Raw genomic sequence first — 19,527 nt, forward strand, 5'->3', positions numbered from 1 at the left:
TTTCAAGATTCTACGAACAAATACAGTCGATAAAACTCAAAGCCCCGGGCTCGTCGACTAATGACCAATTCCTCGTTGCTCCTCGCCCCGGCCAAATAGACTTGTCAATAAAAAAATATCGAAGCACTCGAATTGTGACATTATCACGGCAATGGCCAGCATATCCTGCATTTACTCTACGAAGAAATCAGTGTACTATTTTTTCCGATGGATTTTCCGATCCACACGATAACTGATCGATGATTGTGGGGGAGTGATAGTATTGGCTCGATATCCGTCACTGACGGGTCTTCATTTCTTTGGGAAATTTGGTAGGGGGACGCGCTGGACGCGTCGAAACGATTTTTATCACGATTTATTTCGGTCGGAAGACCTGTGGACATTTTTTTTTACTGACATGGAGACCTCGGAGATGATCAGACAACACACGGGTCCTCTGGGGAAGCAGGAGAGCGCCAAACTGTGGCAGTATCTCGCAGCATGTTCAGGTGAGCTTTCGTGCGGTACCAAAATATGTGGCACAACTTAATTTTTGGGATATTAATAAAAATGGGACCACGTTTACTAGTGTCTGATTGAGAGTTATCAGGGAAGAGTTGATTGAATGACATGATTTCGTGTAATTGATTTGTCCTAAATCATATGTGACTATACATAACTTTTTTTTCATTCCAATATTAAAAAAAAAATTTCACAAAGGAATAAATATGTGTATAAAAAATATATATGTTTATATTCATTAAAATTATAAATTAAGGTACCGCGTCTTATCTGAACCGAACACTTCGTAGCTTATCTCATTAATTTGAATTTAATGTCTTGCCTGAAAATTTAATTATGTTCCAACGGTTCTCCACCTCGGCAATGAAACAAAGTTTATAAAATTTCACGTCGATAGTTTATTTGTCTCATGAAATACTGGAGATATGTGAGTATTCAAAAATTGAAAATAAAATGAAAGAAAAAAATTCCAGCAAGTTTGTTGGCTGTGGGAGTGGGGACAGCCCTCGCGTGGACCTCCCCGATCCTCCCCACGCTCACCAAGGATTCCTTCTTGCCCGTCTCCAAGGAGGAAGGCTCCTGGGTGAGTTCCCTCCTCGCCCTCGGGGCAATCGCCGGCGCCCTGCCTGCCGGGGCCCTCGCCAACAGAATCGGTCGCAAGAAGTCCCTTCTTCTCGTCGCCGCGCCCTTCTTCCTCTCCTGGGTGATGATCATGTTCGCCAAAACTCTCTGGATGCTCTGCGTGGCACGATTCATCGTCGGCATCGGTGTCGGCGCTGCCTGCGTCCAGGTGCCCTCGTACATCGCGGAAATAGCAACGCCCTCGGCCAGGGGAACACTGGGAGCGATGTTCCAACTGTTTCTAGGAGGCGGAATCCTCATGGCTTTTATCCTGGGGGCCATCACGTCGTACACTCTCTTTGCGAATCTCTGTGCTTTGGTCGAGGTCCTCTTCGTGGGGACCTTTATCATTATGCCTGAGTCACCTGCCTGGTTAGTTGTAAGTACAGTTTTGTTTATTTAAAAAGATCCAATATAAATTTCAAGTTGACGGGATGTATTCTCCTCCAATTGTTGTTCGTTCCATTCACTTTCTCTGATTGTGTGCTATGTAAAGAGTCAAGGACGAAAGTCAGAGGCGACACAGGCCCTGAAACTTCTTCGAGGGCCCGGGTATAACCCGAGTGAAGAGTTAGCAGAGATGCAACGGGAGGCTGAGGAAAATTCGTCCCGAAGAAGCTCAGTCTTCGATTTAATAAAAACTAGGGGATCTCGTCGAGCGGTTCTTGCCTGTTTCGGTGTCATGACTTTTCAGCAATTGTCTGGTATCAACGCTGTCATTTTCTATACTGTCACTATCTTCGAGGCTGCTGGTAGCAAAATGAGTTCAGATTTAGCTGCCATTATCGTGGCGCTTGTTCAGGTACGTAAAAATCGATAACCAATTGATCACTTAAATTAGCCACATCAATTTATTAAAATTTCAGGTAATTTATAGTCAATTAAATTTAAATCAATTGATTTTTATCAATTTTCTAATTACGACCGCAAGTCTAGTTTATTGCCTAGTATTCTAGGAAATCTAATTAACTTTCTGACGATTTCAATCAGTCTAACAATTTTCTAAATTTTTTTTGCGTTAGTTCCTGATGTCCGGTGTCGCAGCGATAATTGTCGATCGCGCTGGTAGAAAACCCCTTCTAATCCTGTCCTCAACCCTCATGGGAATCAGTTTGATTGCTCTTGGAATTTATTTTAAACTCAACGACGGTGGGAGTGATGTCTCCAGTTTGGCCTGGCTACCCCTCACTTCTCTAGCTCTGTTCATGATCGCCTTCTCCGTGGGGTGAGTATCTTGTTTCCTAGGGTAATTACAATTCATAATTTTTTACAATCAATAATTGTCCTCGATGACAGACTGGGACCAATAGCCTGGATGCTGATGCCCGAGCTATTCACGATAGAAACGAAAGCACTGGCGTCAGGTCTAGCCGTTATGCTCAACTGGTTCCTGGTGTTTCTCGTCACAAAAACATTCCCATCAATGAAGGAAAATCTGGGTCCTGCTATGACCTTCTGGATATTCGCTTGTATCATGCTAATCGGTTCAATATTTGAGTACTTGTTTGTCCCTGAGACAAAAGGAAAAACACTCCAGGAAATTCAGAACGAACTTAACAGTAGTCGAGGCTCAACTCTTTGATTATTTAATTAAGCCAATTATTTTTAATCCCCTAGTTCGTAATGTCGTTTATTTTTTAACAGTCCAATCATCATTGCGAAAAATATCAATTTTTTTAAAGAGATTCTTCTTAGTTATATCGAGGAACTCGCGACTGGAAATTTTCCGGAACAAAAATTTTTACTTTCCTTCTGAAGACGAGGACAATTTACCTGACATTAGTTTTGTCTTTTGGAAATATATTTGCCAAAAGAATATTTTTTTTAGTGTTGACATAATCAGATTATCGTCATTGTCAGGAAAAATATCTCCATTAGAGACAGGAAGAAAAATAATAGGAAAATCGCGATAAAAACTGGAGTGCCAGTAGGGCAAATGCTGCAGTACAATTCCTGCAAGATTAGACTGATTGCCTATCTGAAGAGGGCTACCAATGTGTCACGATTGGTTTCCATCGATTAACTATCAATTGATAACGCAAATAAGTATTAGTATCAAAGTAATCACAGCCCATTGAAACTGCTTTATTCCACCGAAATGATAAGGCATTTCATTCTCGATAAATCGCATATTGCACTGCCAATGGTTGTGACTTCGTTCATCACTAGGTCCTAATATATTCTCGATGCTGATCGATGTATGAATCCACTGAATGAATAAAGAAATTCTGATTTATGAGCTAATTCTGTTCTTCATTTGGAGATTTTAAAAATCAGCCAATCGTTGACAATCAGCTCACTATCAATTGTGTTACACAATTAGATATTTATCGAGGTAGCGTTGGGAGAGATGAGGTGGAGTCACTTGACTTTCAGACAGCCTCTGGTGAAGTTCGTGGACGACAGCTCGGAAAAAAAAAATCTGTCGCTGGGAAAATATTCCTCGTGAGAGAACTTATATTGTGATTCACCTGGTGAAGGATTTACTATTTTACTGCCCCCACTATGAGCACTGGTGAGGAATCCTCCGCTGGTAAGGGGGGACAATATAAAGAGTATGGATACACACCAGTTGCCACGAAACCTCTGCCAACATCAACGGATTCTACTCTCGATCCCGAGGAGAATCAGGAGATCGAGGATCGGGTTGTTTTCACTCGGGCTCCCCAAGTGCCAGAGACAATGGTCGAGGAAAGTGGATCCAAGTCGTATCAGTTTGTGGCTGCTATCGCTGGTAAGTCCCAAATTTTATTTTTTGGTATTTTATTTTCCTTAATTTTTAATTACACTTTTGAGATGGAATGTCAGAGTTTCTGATCGCGACCTGATTACCTCGCAATTTCCGGACTTTTCGAAGGTGAATTTCTTTTTTAAATTTGCTGCACAACTTTGGATATTTTTATTTAAATTATGCAAACGAATTTTTTGGAAATCTTTAGTGAACGACGGCCTTCATCCCTCAGTATCAATATTCAGGAGTATTTTACGATAAGACAGTGGTAAAACACCGACAATTACTGTCACCTGGATTTAATGACTGGAAACTATCTCGAAATCTCGATTTTTTAAACCATAAAATTTTTTCAATTGTCAGTCTAACTGTTAATAACAATTTGTGGTAACATGTGAATCAACGCAGGCACTCGGACAGCTCTTCCAACAGTTTGAACACTCGTGAATGAAAAACATATTGAGGAAATAACTCCGAGTTGAAATGATATATTCAATGATCATTACTCAATTCACTTAATACAACATTCGGAAGAAATATTACTCTAGAAAACCTTGAGTTGGTACTATACGGAAGGCATTTCCAGATACTAATATTATTATGAAAACCATATTCTCCGGTAGTATTTTTCCAGACAATAGTAAAGCCATAAAAGTAATTATCGTCATTTGAGTACTATTTAGCTGAAAATTATTCGAGAAAATTTCAGACTTCTGTAGAATTGTAAAAAAATAAGTATCAATTTTATTCCGTAGTATGTACTCTTACCGCAAAGTGGTCGAAATAATTAACCAAATGAGCACTCCCATAATTGTTCTCCATCTTTCGAATAATTGGAGATTGGAATAATAAAAAAATTGGGCAAAACATTTTAAGTCGTGATAATGTAAAATAATAATGTCATAATTGAATTTAGTGGGCGATTCAATTTTTTGATTCGATCGTTTTATTGTTCGGTAAAAATATCAGTCTGGGAGCTTCTGAATTCGTTGACTTTACCCCAGATATTTCGAAACATAAATACCGAATTAAGGCCCGGATGAATAAACATTCGAGCGTTATCTGTCTTTCCATTTTGAAGGTCTAGAATAGATCATAATTTTCATGAAATTGTGACTATCCAGGTCTTTATCAAAAACATATTTCCAAAAAAATGCGGCTCCAAAGTTTTTCCATTACGCAGAGCCCTAAATGTGAAATGTCTAAATCAATTAAAAATTATTTTTAATAATAATTTCATTATTATTGAATTATCATCTCACAATTTCTATGATCGGGAGAGTCGTTTCTCTAGAAATCCTTGAATTCACTCGAAATGCGAATTGAAAACTTTTTTACGCGCGGGTTAATTCCGGAAGTGAATCGTTACGGCGCATTCAGATTCATTCGTCTATCCACTGCATGAAATTTGTCGCATGTAAATTATGAGTTGAACGTGCATGGAACATCCATTCATTCATTTGAAGCTATCGTTATCAAATAGTAAACGCCTACTGTCGCGATTTCGCTTCGCAGCGATTTATTTCTCAACTTCTGTCGTTCCTAAGGTTCCAAAAAAAATTGAAAAAAAAAATCCACTCCAATTTTTCTAGATCTCAATTGCAGAAAAAAAAATCAAAAACAATTTCCAAAGGGTTGAGACTCAATCATTGACTGAGTCACATAAATTCTCCATAAAAACTTCTTCATGGGGACGTATTCGCGTAAAAAACACTTGATCGATGATAAATGATCGATAAAACCGATAAGACTACTCAGTGCTTCTTCAATAATTCGAAAAAAAAGATTTCGAAACTGCAGAAGACAAACAAATGTTTCCACAGAATCTGATGCATTTCCTGTACCGATAATCCCACTGATAAAATACCGAACAAATTTGTAATTGCAGCGAATTTATGTATCATCGCGGGCGGCGCTGTCCTGGGATGGACGAGCCCAGTCCTGGGGAATCTGAAGGCCAATGTGACGGACCCTGACCTGAGCCCCCTCGACGAGAAAATTACTGACGAGGAGGGATCGTGGATCGGATCATTGACACCTGTGGGTGCTCTAGTCGGAAGTTTTGCCGCGGGTTATCTCGCCGAAACGTAATTAATATTTTTTTCTCACTCAATTAAAGGAGATGGATTGATCCTTGATAAATCAAAGCCGGTGGAAAATTCCCTATTTATTTAATATATACAATATATATACAATATATTATATAGATTATATTCACAGTCCATTATTCAAAAACGTTACGTCGGATTAAAAAACAAATTTTCTCCACATTTTCGTCGTAATCTCCGTCATCCCAGGATCGGGAGGAAGCAGACACTGCTGTCGACAATAATACCTTTTGGCGTCAGCTGGGTGCTGATTGCGACGGCAACGAGCGTCGGAATGCTGTATGCGGCACGTTTCATCGGCGGCCTGGCGATAGCCTTCGCCTTCACCGTGGTGCCGATGTACGCCGGTGAAATAGCTGAGCCATCGATCCGGGGAATTCTCGGATCATTTCTGCAGGTGTTCATCACAGTTGGACTCCTGTGGGCGTACTGCATCGGCCCCTACGTCACTTACACTGTCTTCTGGATCACCTGCATGATCCTTCCCGTGGTGTTCTTCATCGTGTTCTTCTTCATGCCAGAGTCCCCGTACTTCCTGTCGGCGAGGGGAAAGCACTCCGAGGTCATCACCGCCCTCGCTAAACTCCGGGGGAAGAGCACTGATGCTGTCAAGGCCGAGGCCGACGAGATCAAGGCACGATGTGATAGGAATTTAATCATAAAATAAATAAATATATTTTTTTAAATTTTAGTTACAAATTTAAATTCACGAGAAAGTTTGCCATAAATATTGAATGAAAAATTCTGCAGCTTCTGTTGCTCTGCTGCAGTTGTTGAAGTCAATGTGGAGATTGCCTAGTAACTTCGCATTAATGAATTTTTAATGAATCCTCATCAGGCATCCGTGGAGGAGGCATTCAAAAATGAAACATCAATTATGGATCTCTATCGCGTGAAAAGCAATTTCAGAGCGCTTATCTACACAAGTGCACTGGTTACATTCCAACAAATGACGGGTATCAACGTTGTCCTGTTTTATTCGCAAACGATTTTCGATGCAACAAAGCCCGCTGACGATCCCGACAGCGGTCTCGCCCCATCTGTATCGACAATTATCGTCGGGGTCGTGCAGATTGGCGCCTCATGTGTAACACCACTCGTCGTTGATCGTTTGGGAAGGAAAATTTTGCTTATTTTTTCGGGAGTTGGAGAAACCGTCAGTTTAGTGAGTATTTTTATTTTTTATTTCCAGGTGAAATCACTTCAATCAATTTCTATTATCATTTTTCGCAGAACAAATCCTTTCGATTCAATTTATTTCCATCGTTTGTCATGGATATTTCAAATGTTTTTTTCAGATCGCGTTAGGATTGTTCTTTTATCTGAAAAAACAAGCTGAGGAGAACAACGAGGACATCAGCTCCCTGGGCTGGCTACCAGTGACATCCCTGATGATCTTCATCGCGACGTACTGCGTCGGCTGGGGCCCCCTCCCCTGGGCAGTGATGGGGGAGATGTTCGCCTCAGATGTCAAGGCCAAAGCCTCCGGCATCACAGTGTTCGTCTGCTGGACACTAGCATTTTTAATAACAAAATTCTTCAGCAACGTCGAGGCCGCCTTTGGCATGTACACAGCCTTCTGGCTCTTCGCCGTGTTCTGCGTCTTGAGTATATTGTTTACAATATTTATTCTCCCCGAGACTAAGGGTAAGTCACTCCAGCAGATCCAGGAGGAACTGGGAGGAGGATCCGGAGCTCGGGCTCGTCATTCGAACGGCAGTGACGCGCGGAGGGAAAAACACTCGCCTTGATGAGATAACAACGCCATTGATAACAAATTGGGGTTTTGCATGAGATTTTTCTAGCCTACTTTTCAATTCAGTTTTTTTAAAAATCATGCAACAGCTCAATTGTTCATTATCTTCGATGAGCCATTGTCTAGTCGTAATTTTCACTCTAATGAGCCAGATTTGTAAATAACTATGTACAGATTATTAACATCAACTGTTTGTTTGCTTTAAAACTGAAAAAATATTGTTCTTATCTGCCTCTTAAGGCAAAAAAAATTATTGGAGTGATATTACATGTGTTCACGACAAATGAATGAAGATTGGAGACACAAACGAATTTTTTACGATTGTGAATTGATCAAAAATTCTTTAGATTATAATTCCAGTGAGTGGTTGTTACCTTTCACAATTGTTACATGATTTAAACTAAACAATAAACTCATTTATTGATGCTATGTCTAATAAATGAATGAGGATATAATAGTGTGTGTAAATCACTGAATAAATCAGAACAAATTGCAATTCTAGAGTTTAATTTCTCCCCATCAAACGATGAAATCAAATAAATTCTGAAGAAAAATTGAATTTAATCCTGAGACGACTGATTTTCTTCGGTCAGTATTCAATTTACCAGGGAATGGGGAAACACGAGGAAGTGGAGGATAATTAAAATTCGATCGTGAGCGCGTAGCCCGCGATTTGAAAAAATGATAAGCCATAATTACTCATAGTTTGCGTATTTATTCAACTTGTTTTTTCATCATTTATGCTAGTGGACTAGCGGAAGCAGTGTGTGCTTCGTACAACACGGCAAATGTAAAACATTTTTATTATCAACTTGTCGGACAAATCAAAAGTACCAATTGTACAATTATTCACCATTTTAATTCCCTCTCATCGCGACAATTGCGCCCCTCCTCGGCGCTACATTTCTCTCGATTTTGTTTCACAACAAAAATATACATTGCACGAATAAATTTGTTTATCTTAACGATATGCGATAATTTCCAATGCTCCTCAACTTTTTTAGTATTTTCGTCTGCGTATGGAGAGAGAGAAAAAAAAGACATTGTCTGTGTTACGCGAATGTCACTGACATTCCATATAGGCACATGACTTCTGGGTAAAATGCAAATATTGAAATATTTGTTGGAGTATCGTCATCGTGGCACTCGAACAAACAGCGTTAAAATACCATTTACCTTCGTTCAACTATCTTAATAACATCATCCCCGCTTATCTATCGAATTATGCACCGCCATTCAATAGGAATATCAATCTGGCAGTTTGTTTACTTTAGTTGCCAATTTTCCAGCTTTTATCGAATAATAATTGATTAAAAAACGCGATAAATTAAAGACAGCGGAGCAAACGAATCCAAATAACTGAGTTGTTGAATAATTTTTTCATTTTTTAAATGATGAGGTATCAAAATTCCATGAAAAATATTACACACATCTTCTTAACTAAACAATTAAAAAGTTCTCCAATTCCGTACTACATCTGCCTCCAATGTTTTAGCAACATCTCCAAATGACGTATCTTGTTTTGCAACACAAAAAAAAGTGTGGAATATTTTTCACTTCACTTTTATCCATCACTAGACTATGTTTATGCAAAACCCAATTACTAAAAAACTTATCTGATAAATACATACACGAATCTACGTCCGCAGGGATTATATGCATTGTTTATTATGTAAAAACAAAATGATGGACGAACGACGTGTTTTCTTTCCAATTATATTAATTATACTGCACTCGTTCGTCGATCATTTCCATCTAAACGAAGCGAAGTTGTTTTTTGTTCTCGTTATGACTCATGAACAGCTCTAAATTCTAAAATGTTGGGCTTCCCGATAAAATAACAAAAGGATAAAGCGTTACAAAATGTGAAATCGACGTTAATAATATCGTCTAGGCGACCTGGCGATTCCAAAATCCCAATCAAATCCTTTTTCTATCTCTCGATAAAAATTTACGCCTCTCCATATTGTATTACATATTCGTTTCTTCGAATGCAGCGGAGAAATGTGCGGTCGTGCACATTGTTGATAAAAATTTTAATTCTAATACCGAGTTTAAAACAATCGGGCGCGACGTTTGATCTCGTTGCGGCGCCACTGGGGCAGTCTATAGAATTCAGCTCGACTGAACTGGAGAACTGCTTCGAACTCAGCGTCCGATAAGTGTCGCTGAAAATCATTTTAAATAAATAATTTTTCTCCCTCAAAATAAACCGAAATAATCAGTCCTTACCTCTAGATTGCAGCGATCAACGTCCGCAGGCAGTCTGTAATTCGTGATAATAAGCAGGTGATAAGGATAAAGCTTTGGTGGTTCAGTTGGGGCAGCTCCCATGTCCGGCAATGAGCGTCTGATGTGATGTCCGTGACCAGTGCCAGCGGTACCAAGACCACCGGTATACGTCGTCGACGATGGCATGATGCCGCCATCATTCTGTCCAGAATAAAAAAAATAAATAACCGTGAATTATTACATCGTGATAACAGCAATCTGGATGATTCCCATTTGCCCATGCACGACAGATCACCCAACTTTTTTTCTCTACTTTCTTTCTTCGTTTCCATTTCGTGTCGGGCCATACGGGCCACACGGACATGCAGGACATGCCACGATTCCCAACAATTTCTATTACCAGTATTCCCCCTGTGAATAATGATAAGCGTGCATGTTCGGGGCAATTGAGTGCGGCTGAGTGGGGGGAAATTAACACTTTTGAATTTGTGAAATGTTAATTACGAGGTGGCTTGTTAAAGTCGATTTATTTATTTATAATTCGATAATTCCACATATATCACATATATCTATTAATATTTATTTCTTTAAAAAAACCTCCCATCGAAAATGATTTGATTTATCGAACCTTTTTACGATTTTAAAAACTATTATCGAACATCTGAGGAAAGACAACAAAAGTGCCCATTTTACCCCACCCTCCCCTACACGTAAGACAAGACACAAGACTACAAACCATGCTTATTCTTCGTGAGAAGTACGGGGCTGCTGTACATACCAGGGCTCGGCGATCCACGTCTGTGATGCTGCCTGTCGATACTAGAGACGATTCAAATTGATGAGAAAGAAAAATCAATAATTATTTGTTAAGTAATTCATTAATAAATTGAGTGAAGTGATATACTGGGCTTTTGCATGATTTTCGTCTCTACACATTGTCCAAACAATTGATAATTAGATTCAACAATTTGATTGAAAATTCATGCAAAAACATATTAATTAATATTGTCAACAGAAACCGAGATCGACACGAATACCATTTTGAGAAATATTTCGTCAACAAATGGATATTCTTTGAATTTTCATTACGAAGCATTAATCTACAGCAAAGCAAAAAAATAATGTTCTAGACTAAAAAATCGTTTTATCGATTGTCAGGGAGTCATGATGATTCCCCGTCATCTCTTCGTACTTACTATCAGACTTGCCGGAGGAAAAATCGGTGCTGTGCGTTTTGTCGCCCATTCCACTGAACGAATAATCACCCTAATGACAACAAAATCATGAGAAAAAAAACAATAATTTTTCTGGCCTCTTTTGCCGAACGCAAACATCGATAATTGAATAATCACTAGTCTCGACATCACACGACGATGCCAATGTCTCAATCAATACCTGTTCACACTGCTCAATTTTAATTTCATTGACTGAATGGAGATAATTAGGAGTAAATCACTGGAGAAGTGATAAAAACGAGATCAATTGACGCACATCTCAGTCGAGATTTTCGGCGTCATCTCCGAATCCGAGGGAGATAGAAAAATTTTGTGGATACCTTTTTTGTAGTGCTCGATTCCCTCCACCAAAAAGGTAATGACAAAAAAGTTTCTACCTCCCCCAGATTCCGAGATATTCAACAAAAACTGACCGACAGTCAAGAGCGATTCCTCTTATTTTACCGTTTCGCCACTGAAATAATAAGAGAACGCGCCGACTAGTGTTGAACTTACAGGAAGAGCAGATACTGAACCCCCGGTGGACGAGAAGGTGTGACTTCGCGGGGCCAGACCGTATCCCGGCTTTGGGATGTGCCGAAGTGAGCTCACAACTGAATTGCAAATGATTAATCGGAATGATTAAATAAATTATCTCCTGGTTATTAACAGTCTTTCCTTTTTTTTCAACGAACAAAAATCCACGTATCTATACGAATGCCCAACGTTCGCAGCACAATATCATATTTAGTGGTTAATTGTTGAGGGAACAGACGATTCCCCGGGGATAATTAAATGATAAACGTTAAATAAGCGATAAAAGCTATTGATTTAAAGAGTGATCAGAAGCCCTAGTGTCAAATTCGAGTTCAGGCTATTTTTTTGTCAGGTAGAACACTCTTCTATGTTCTGGATAAAGGACAACATTAATGAATTTTGTCCTCCAGGTATATACTAACAGATTGCTCTTTACGAAATGTTTTTCAAGAATTGCGCACCGTAATTGGCCAATAATATTGGCTTTAGTCAATATTTGTACAAAGTTTTCTCTCTCCAGTGGAAGAAATAATGATCTCGTCAATTTCTTAGTTATAAATTTCTTCATAAAAAAATTTCCTTCTGTCAGTAATATACTTGAACACATGATAAATAAGTTGAAAAAAGCGTGTTTGTGTTTGTGGAGGCGACTAAAAACATCCAACTCACCGATTGATAGTGCCTAGCAGCGTTTGGAAGTGTGAAGGCGCGTTGATTACCGATAGGTGGATAGTTTCTGGGTGCTGGGGAACGAGTCGATGATCTTCCCGCTTGACGATGCATCCCCAAGTATCGATACAACACACGTACACAAACACAAAACACAGACAGATTTTTTTTAATCAAAACAAAAATAAAATCGTGGTGATGATGATGGAGATGAAGACAGGAAGGTGATGGACGATTCGTGGGGTGAGTGAAATCCTCTGGCTAACGATTTTAGTGTGCTAAGGGGGGAGTGTAGAATTAAGGGGGAAGTGATATCTGCAATTGGCTCGATTTTTACTTAAATGACTAAATAAATGATGAAAAAATAAATTTCTTCCGATCAGCTCCATCACATTGCAAATTATTCAATATAAAAATCATTGTCACGTTCCCCAGATAATACATCCCATCCTTAATTCAGTATTTTATCATGCGAGGCTGATAAATGGAAATAAAACGAAAGAGTGCAGTGATAGCCAGCCAAATTAGTGACTCTCCGTGGGCTTGAATTATTTGTTTCAATGACTTACAGCATGCAACAGAGGCCAACGAGCATCATCCTCCTGAATAATGACTCGAATCCTCTTCCCCTCCCTTCCCCATAGCATGCAGTGACCCACAATGCTCATTTACTCAACTCTTATTTCCGCCACGATATTCCCCATCCGCTAAATCAAATGAAATTCAAACAATTCATTTGACTTGTCTCTCTACATCTCTACGCTTCTTCGGAATTTTCGGTGATTAAGCGCAATCGAGAGTGGAGATTCATGTTAGTGTAATGTGCGAACGTGTGGACATGTATGAGATGACGGACTTTTAAGTCAATGAAAAAAAAAATCCTTTAATTATTTCGTTGGAAATACTTGTGGCAATTATTACCATTGTAGCTGGGCCCAGTGCTGGATTTGTAACTTACGCCGTCCTCGTCTTCCCAGGGTCGTGCGTGATCGATATTTCTCGATGGTGCTGTAATAATTTAAATAAAAAAATGTTATCAATTTGAAGAACTGGAAAATCACTCCCACATTGAACTTATTATTATTTATTTGGAAAAATTGAAAATTCTTACAAGCGCCAACAGGACTCTCATATCTCAATCGATACGTGGGTTCTCTAGCAGCTGAGGGTGTCCTGGAGGCATTTCTGGGATCGACATTGGCAGCTCTGTGTCTCAAATTCTCCCTGTTCTTCTCAATATCGTGGAGAAAGACCTTAGCAATGCCAGTGTCGATTTTGCTCAATTCATCCTGCTCCTTCTTGAGCTTCTGTTCGACCTCCTTAATGTACTTCTTCTGTACACCATCGAGAATGTCCTGGTCGTTGGTATCGGTGGCTGTCAGGTCCTCGTCCTCGTCGTCAGACACCCCTTTGTAGGTGTCCGACCACCTTCGTCGTCTCTCAGGGTCTGTGTAGGGATAGGGTGGGGCTGGGAAGTCGTCGCGCTCTATGGGGGGCTTCGCCCCGGGCGGACGTTTCATGGCGTCCGGGTAGTGGGCCAGCTCAATGGGCTCGTCATTGTCTACTTGGCTGCCAGCCCCTGGGGATTTTGGCCGCGTCTCGCTGAGTGCGTCCACCAAGGCCCGCATTCCCGAACGACTGCTTCTGCCTCCACTACTTCTTATCGACCTCGAAGCTACAAATAATTAGAAATATTGTTTGCAATTAATTTGCGAAGAGTGCGGGGTAAATTAGAATTATTTCACGAGAATCGGGCGTTTGATAGTTCCATAGAATTTTCTTTTAAATAATTTTTCTGTTGAAAAATAAAAACTTCATCTTTAGATTTAACAGTTTTTTCACACGCCCTGGAATGTGCTAGACCACGAATTCTTCTCTTTATGTCAATTGAGGCTGATAAATCTAATTACAGCTTGGACGATGAAAGTGGGGGCTCGTTGGTGGCTTATCGTATGGCTGAATCGGGCGTCTCAGGTAACCTTGGCTCGGTGTCTCCGTTAAGTATGAGTAAGTGCAGATCCGAGAGATGTCCTCTCCACCTCGGCCATACTCCCGAAGAATGAGCCCCGGTGAACCAGTACGTACCGGATAGTACTGTTCATATAAATAAATAAATAAAATTATTCTCAAGAAAATGTGCGGAAAATTCTTGCGCAACCGTCCGAAAAAAAAATCTTCCCCAAAACTAATTTTATTTTGATAAAATGTTTTACTCCTCATTACACACAACTGCTGTTTCATATGATCAAATAAAGAACGACTGGCGTATTTATTTAACTAAAAAAAGAACACTCGCAAATTTCCAGTCCAATAAACTAATTAGATTCCAAGAGATTTTTTCCTGAGCTTTGTGAGTTCCAGAAAATATTCAATTAATAAAACGAAAGCAAAATAAAACCTAATTCGAAATTGATGATTTCCTGACATTAGCTGAATGCGAAGTATTCAAATATCTGTGTCAAGACCGCAATTAGTTGGTCGTTTTAACGAATCAATCGGAATTCTCCCAGAAAATTTTTTCCACCGGTCCCCACAATTCACTGACTTTACTGAAAATCCACTCAAACTCCATTCAATGAATTATTTACCATAATTCCAAGGTGAATATTACCATATCAGTGCATTGTACATTGCATTTTGAATATTCAAAAGGGAGAAAATGGACAAGGTATGACTAATGCACTTAAAAATTATAAACATTTCAATTTTAAAAATAAAAAATTAAAATAAAAAAAAAAGGATACCTTGCGACTGAGGCTGCTAAAAGGGCTGCACAACAACGATCCATTCAAACTTGGTGTGCGTGATCTCAACGAATACTACAGGAAAATCGTGCATAAAACGATAAAACAAAAAAAAAATAATTGAGGACGAGTTAAATGAAAAATCAACTGATTGAGGATTCAAAGGGATGCGAATATATCCTAAAATATTACCTGCATCTCCGAAGCACTACTAGAGATACGTTCGGATTGTTCCCTATGCTGCGGAGTGTGCATATCAACTGCATCATGCCCATTGACAATGCCATTGGGTCCAGTTGGGCCTGGGCCACATCGTGGATGCCATATAGCTGCCCCCTGAAGATACATCTCCTCACCATCGCCGAAAGGATCGCCGCACTTGGTGCAACGGGCACACGTTGGATGAAAGTGATGATTCTCACCAGCTTGAAGGACCTTTCCACTTATGTAACGGCTGCAGTACGCACACTTAACCCCGAATTGCTTCTGATAATCTTTCTCACAGTACGGAACACCATCTCTGCAACGATCGATATCGAGGGATCGAGTGGGAGGATAAATCGAATAATTAAAATACTCAATTATTGCTAATTAAATACTCACTTTCCCATGTATTCGCCATGGAGAACGCTGTCACAGCTGTGACACTTGAAGCACCAAACATGCCATTGCCTGTCGAGAGCGACAAGTGCCTGTCCCTCCTGAAGTTTCTCACCACATCCAGCACAAGCACCAGCATCATTGCTGCTACCTCTGCCAGTGCTCTTGATCCCACCGTCCTGAGATTTACTTCCTAGTGGAGTTGATGCTTCGCGCACTGGTATCCCCACGCAACGGTGGCACAGAGCTTGACCTGAACCAGTTTTTTAAAAAATGTGAAAATGCGGAAAATCAGACCGGTTTCAACGTGAGAGTGGAGTCAACGATCGTATACCTTGAACAAGTGTCACTTTCGTTCCTTGACCCAGGAGGGGCTGTCTGCATCTCTGGCAGTGAAAACAATTAGGATGAAATGCGTGTTTTTCACCAGCTGTCACTACATCACCCTCGACGTATTCTCCACAACCTGCACATCTCGTTCCCCAGCGTTCGCGGTAATCCTTTTTATCAATTAATTGATAATTAATTAATACAGTTTTTTTTTTGTGATCAAAGAAAGAGCTAGTTCAGGAAAATCATATGAACAATGTGATTAATGGATGGAACTAATTATGATAATAAAATTGTAAAAAAAAGAGTAAAGATCTTGAAATAATCGATGATTCATTTGTTGATATTCATCAGCAAAGAAAGTCCAATCGATGTGCTTATTGGACTTTAATTTCAATGCAGATAAGACTTGAAAAGCTCCAGTGGTGATCGACGTGATAATCGTCCACAGAAGCCACAACTGATGACAGAATGAAAGACATTAAAAAATCATCAACATTACTCGAATTCCACGTACTTCAAGTATAATGTCCCTTGATATCTCATTACACTCGAGCATTATATCAATATCAATATACTACTGATGACGCACCAAAATCTAATTCCGAAAAACAGCTGAGTGAATTTTCCTTATCGCACCTTTTGAAGGCCAGCACCTGTTCAGGTTCAGGTGGTTTCTGCGTTCGAATGGAAGTATTTTATCAAATCAACTGAATCGAGGTTAAAAATCCTCCTTTTGATATTACGAAGATCGATACTAACGAGTCAAAAATTATCTTCGATAATTAGACCCCGTGTTGGTGCCTGATTGACAATTATGAGGATCTTATAGGGTGAAATGACACGTCAATATCAAGGAAAAATTCACAAAAAATCTATATAATTCGACCCAGCTCCACGTATTTTCAAATTATATTTTTCCTCAAATATATAAATACTATTTTCCAAAGGACATACCTTGGTGCAATAGTACGAGCCCTCCTTAGCGAAAAATCCACCCTGCGCGAGACTGTTATTGCACTGTGCGCATTTGAAGCATCCAATGTGAAAGTACTTGTCCTGCACTCTCAGGACTTCTCCACTGCATTTTTTCTTGCACGACTGGCAGAACGTTCTCCCTGAAACCAAAAAAAAAAAATTGGTACATCCCATTTAATTCAAAATTAGCACTTGTAAAATGATCTCTGACTCGTTCAATTCCACATCTCCTCGCAGCTGATAACCCATGCGGTAATGTCATTCATAAGTGGACTAAATAGGATGTCACAAAGTGGGGTCAAATGTCAAACCCTTTAACCGGCCTGTCCCAGTGTAAAGCCTCCCCCCCGCAACATTTCATTCACAATTATTCCTATTTTTTCCATGTTCCAGATATTCTCATTGGCCAATGATTTAGCAATTGCCTGCTAATTCAATTCAATAGGTTCAACTGGAGGCCGTTGCAGCCGATGAAACTGAGCATGCAAAATGACGTTGGATTTTTTTGACTCCACCGACTTTTCCGAACTGACTAAAAATATAAAGGGCCACAAGGCCCTGACCCTCTGGTCCCCTGCACTCAACAGGTCCTTCCAAACCGATCTATCTGGTCTAAAACGAAAGGAAAAATTCAGGATAAATTTTGGATTGATTATCTCGATCAGAAATCGAAGCCATCATCAGTGTGAGTGCATCCAGCCGAAGCCCATCGACGAATAATCTCCACAAGAACCATTTCCGTTGGATAACAAGAATTTCGCGGTGCCTAAGCGACCGTTAGAGATAAGATAACCCGGTTTTTTAATTGCCAATTTCACCCAGGGCCCTCGCCAGGACATTTTCACAAAAAAATTGCATACAAAGTGAACAGTATTCGGAGTAAATTTCTGAATTACTCCCTCCACCGATCAGACCGATATTGTAAATTAACCGAGCCCTCGACGATGAATAAATCTCGATATTCCCACCATTATCACCGATGAGCCTGGGCCTGACGTCATGTCCAATAAAATCCAAATAAAAAAATCTAGTGGGCATTAAAAAACCAAGATGACGTCCTTCTATTTCTGAAGTGTTTCTTCCCGAGTACTCGATCAAAATGTATTTATAAACGTGATAAGGCGATAAATTCAACGGTTCGTCAATCGCTGGAACAGTTAAATAAACAAACAATTTCCATAGCGTACGAACACAGCAGTGTCCATGATTACCGATAATTACGTAACTCCTCCAGCCACCTTTGAGTGAAGAATCCGGCTAATGAAGTGGATAAAAAAAAATCTAGAAAATAAAATTGTGTCAATGGGTGCACGACTCCAGTGAAGCGTTCTCCACTCGTTAGCGATACGTGAAGATCGATAGGAGAAAAGGACACGCGTTGCAGTCGCCCTGGGATATGAGGTGCCAACAATTGCTGGACAATTTGATTGAAAATATCTTTGCTCTCGTCAACAATCGGCGTCGGAGACTCGTTTTCTCGGAAGGTGTGGCAGGCTATAGTTAACAGACCGCCGAGAGTCGGAGGGACGAGGAATAGTCAAAATGAGAGGAGGAAAATAAAGAGAATGAGAAGAAATAATGGAAAAAAAAATTGTGGGGAGGTACACGGAAACGATTCGTCCCGGAGAAAATGTCAAACTAATTTTAGAGAGGGGTCAGTAAAATGGAAAATTTCATTTCAGAAATAACGTGGGGACTTTGGGAGGTGGTGGATGATGTTAGGGCGTATCTCGGGCAAGCACTGGCGAGGGGGAGAGGTTCGATGTGATTGGAAAAAATCGAAGTTTATGGAATCGATGGACTAGTCAATCAGCTAATTAGGGGTGATTTACAGGGGTAGAGGGAGAGGGGGGAGAGTCGTTGGGAAAATTAGACTCACCCATTGTTGATGGAGTTTTGCTGGGGCTGGAGACACTTTGGTGACACTGGGGTGCCGCAAAAAAAAAACTGAAGTCGCGCTAATGTGGGAGAGGAGTGTTGGCGATGGTGAAAAATTCCGAGTAAAATCCTCTCAAACACTTTTATTATTCACGATTGTTTCGGTTGGCGAGTACCTCACGACTGTTCAGCCTTTATTCACTGGGATCTGTGGACCCCGAACACTGGGACACTTTGTGCACGGCTTGGGATAATTTTTTAGTGGACAATGGGTTACAAAAAAAAATGGGGAACTATTGTGTTGTAAAACACTAGCACCAACTAGCACTTGGACACTGACTGCCAACGAACACGTCTCAACCAAGCGCCAGTCGTCCTCAACACGAGAAATCCCGTCCCGTTCTTTCCTAAAATCGACTGAACCCCCCCGGTGAATTCCACGCACGTATTTTTTACTATCAGCTTTCCCAACTGAGATGAGACCGGTTGAACGTAAAATAGGTTCCTATGCAGACAATCGAGAGATAATACACCGACAGCTTCCTCAGTGTCTCATTTATTCGGAGATGAATCATTAAAAATTCATGAGTTCGGCCGACAGATTAGAATAAATTGACATTGTTCAATA

At 40.1% G+C, this 19,527-nt stretch overlaps 3 protein-coding genes across 9 annotated transcripts; 2 read left to right on the forward strand and 1 right to left on the reverse strand.

Annotated features, from left to right (window-relative positions):
* Positions 1-85: 85 nt before the first annotated feature.
* On the forward strand, positions 86-2,789 carry LOC135170453 (facilitated trehalose transporter Tret1-like). Its single transcript, XM_064136286.1, has 5 exons — positions 86-488; positions 975-1,501; positions 1,619-1,924; positions 2,145-2,347; positions 2,419-2,789. The coding sequence occupies exons 1-5, from the start codon at positions 398-400 to the stop codon at positions 2,702-2,704; spliced, it is 1,413 nt and encodes a 470-aa protein (XP_063992356.1). The 5' UTR covers positions 86-397; the 3' UTR covers positions 2,705-2,789.
* A 694-nt stretch (positions 2,790-3,483) lies between these two features.
* On the forward strand, positions 3,484-8,213 carry LOC135170445 (facilitated trehalose transporter Tret1-like). The gene is made up of 5 exons (XM_064136260.1): positions 3,484-3,856; positions 5,742-5,940; positions 6,151-6,595; positions 6,800-7,126; positions 7,260-8,213. The coding sequence occupies exons 1-5, from the start codon at positions 3,628-3,630 to the stop codon at positions 7,710-7,712; spliced, it is 1,653 nt and encodes a 550-aa protein (XP_063992330.1). The 5' UTR covers positions 3,484-3,627; the 3' UTR covers positions 7,713-8,213.
* A 199-nt stretch (positions 8,214-8,412) lies between these two features.
* Positions 8,413-19,498, reverse strand: LOC135170423 (actin-binding LIM protein 2-like). Of its 7 annotated transcripts, none has more exons than XM_064136223.1 (14): positions 18,901-19,498; positions 17,001-17,161; positions 16,048-16,213; positions 15,717-15,966; positions 15,306-15,633; positions 15,114-15,188; positions 14,280-14,463; positions 13,481-14,044; positions 13,291-13,377; positions 11,680-11,777; positions 11,146-11,215; positions 10,728-10,768; positions 9,950-10,150; positions 8,413-9,885 (listed from the first exon to the last, which is right to left on the reverse strand). In XM_064136223.1, the coding sequence occupies exons 1-14, from the start codon at positions 18,902-18,904 to the stop codon at positions 9,772-9,774; spliced, it is 2,343 nt and encodes a 780-aa protein (XP_063992293.1). In that variant the 5' UTR covers positions 18,905-19,498; the 3' UTR covers positions 8,413-9,771. The 7 variants fall into 7 exon arrangements, with proteins under 7 accessions (XP_063992293.1, XP_063992291.1, XP_063992290.1 ...); XM_064136221.1 differs by lacking the exon at positions 11,680-11,777 and adding an exon at positions 12,370-12,470 and having other exon boundaries at positions 18,901-19,495; XM_064136220.1 differs by having other exon boundaries at positions 10,686-10,768; positions 18,901-19,494.
* Between the last annotated feature and the right edge of the window lie 29 nt (positions 19,499-19,527).

The sequence above is a fragment of the Diachasmimorpha longicaudata genome, chromosome 17 (genome assembly GCF_034640455.1).
Source record: "Diachasmimorpha longicaudata isolate KC_UGA_2023 chromosome 17, iyDiaLong2, whole genome shotgun sequence".
NCBI lineage: Eukaryota > Metazoa > Arthropoda > Insecta > Hymenoptera > Braconidae > Diachasmimorpha > Diachasmimorpha longicaudata.

Bases quoted from the DNA above. Each gene is read 5' to 3' on its own strand.
- LOC135170453 (XM_064136286.1), top strand. From the start codon at position 398: ATGGAGACCTCGGAGATGATCAGACAACACACGGGTCCTCTGGGGAAG. The intron at 1,925-2,144 runs GTACGTAAAAAT...TTTTTGCGTTAG, and splicing joins TTATCGTGGCGCTTGTTCAG to TTCCTGATGTCCGGTGTCGC. The intron at 2,348-2,418 runs GTGAGTATCTTG...CCTCGATGACAG, and splicing joins ATGATCGCCTTCTCCGTGGG to ACTGGGACCAATAGCCTGGA.
- LOC135170423 (XM_064136219.1), bottom strand. The intron at 16,214-17,000 runs GTATGTCCTTTG...ATTGATAAAAAG, and splicing joins GCTCGTACTATTGCACCAAG to GATTACCGCGAACGCTGGGG. The intron at 15,634-15,716 runs GTGAGTATTTAA...CGATCGTTGCAG, and splicing joins CATGGCGAATACATGGGAAA to AGATGGTGTTCCGTACTGTG.
- LOC135170445 (XM_064136260.1), top strand. From the start codon at position 3,628: ATGAGCACTGGTGAGGAATCCTCCGCTGGTAAGGGGGGACAATATAAA. The intron at 5,941-6,150 runs GTAATTAATATT...CCGTCATCCCAG, and splicing joins GCGGGTTATCTCGCCGAAAC to GATCGGGAGGAAGCAGACAC. The intron at 6,596-6,799 runs GCACGATGTGAT...AATCCTCATCAG, and splicing joins CCGAGGCCGACGAGATCAAG to GCATCCGTGGAGGAGGCATT.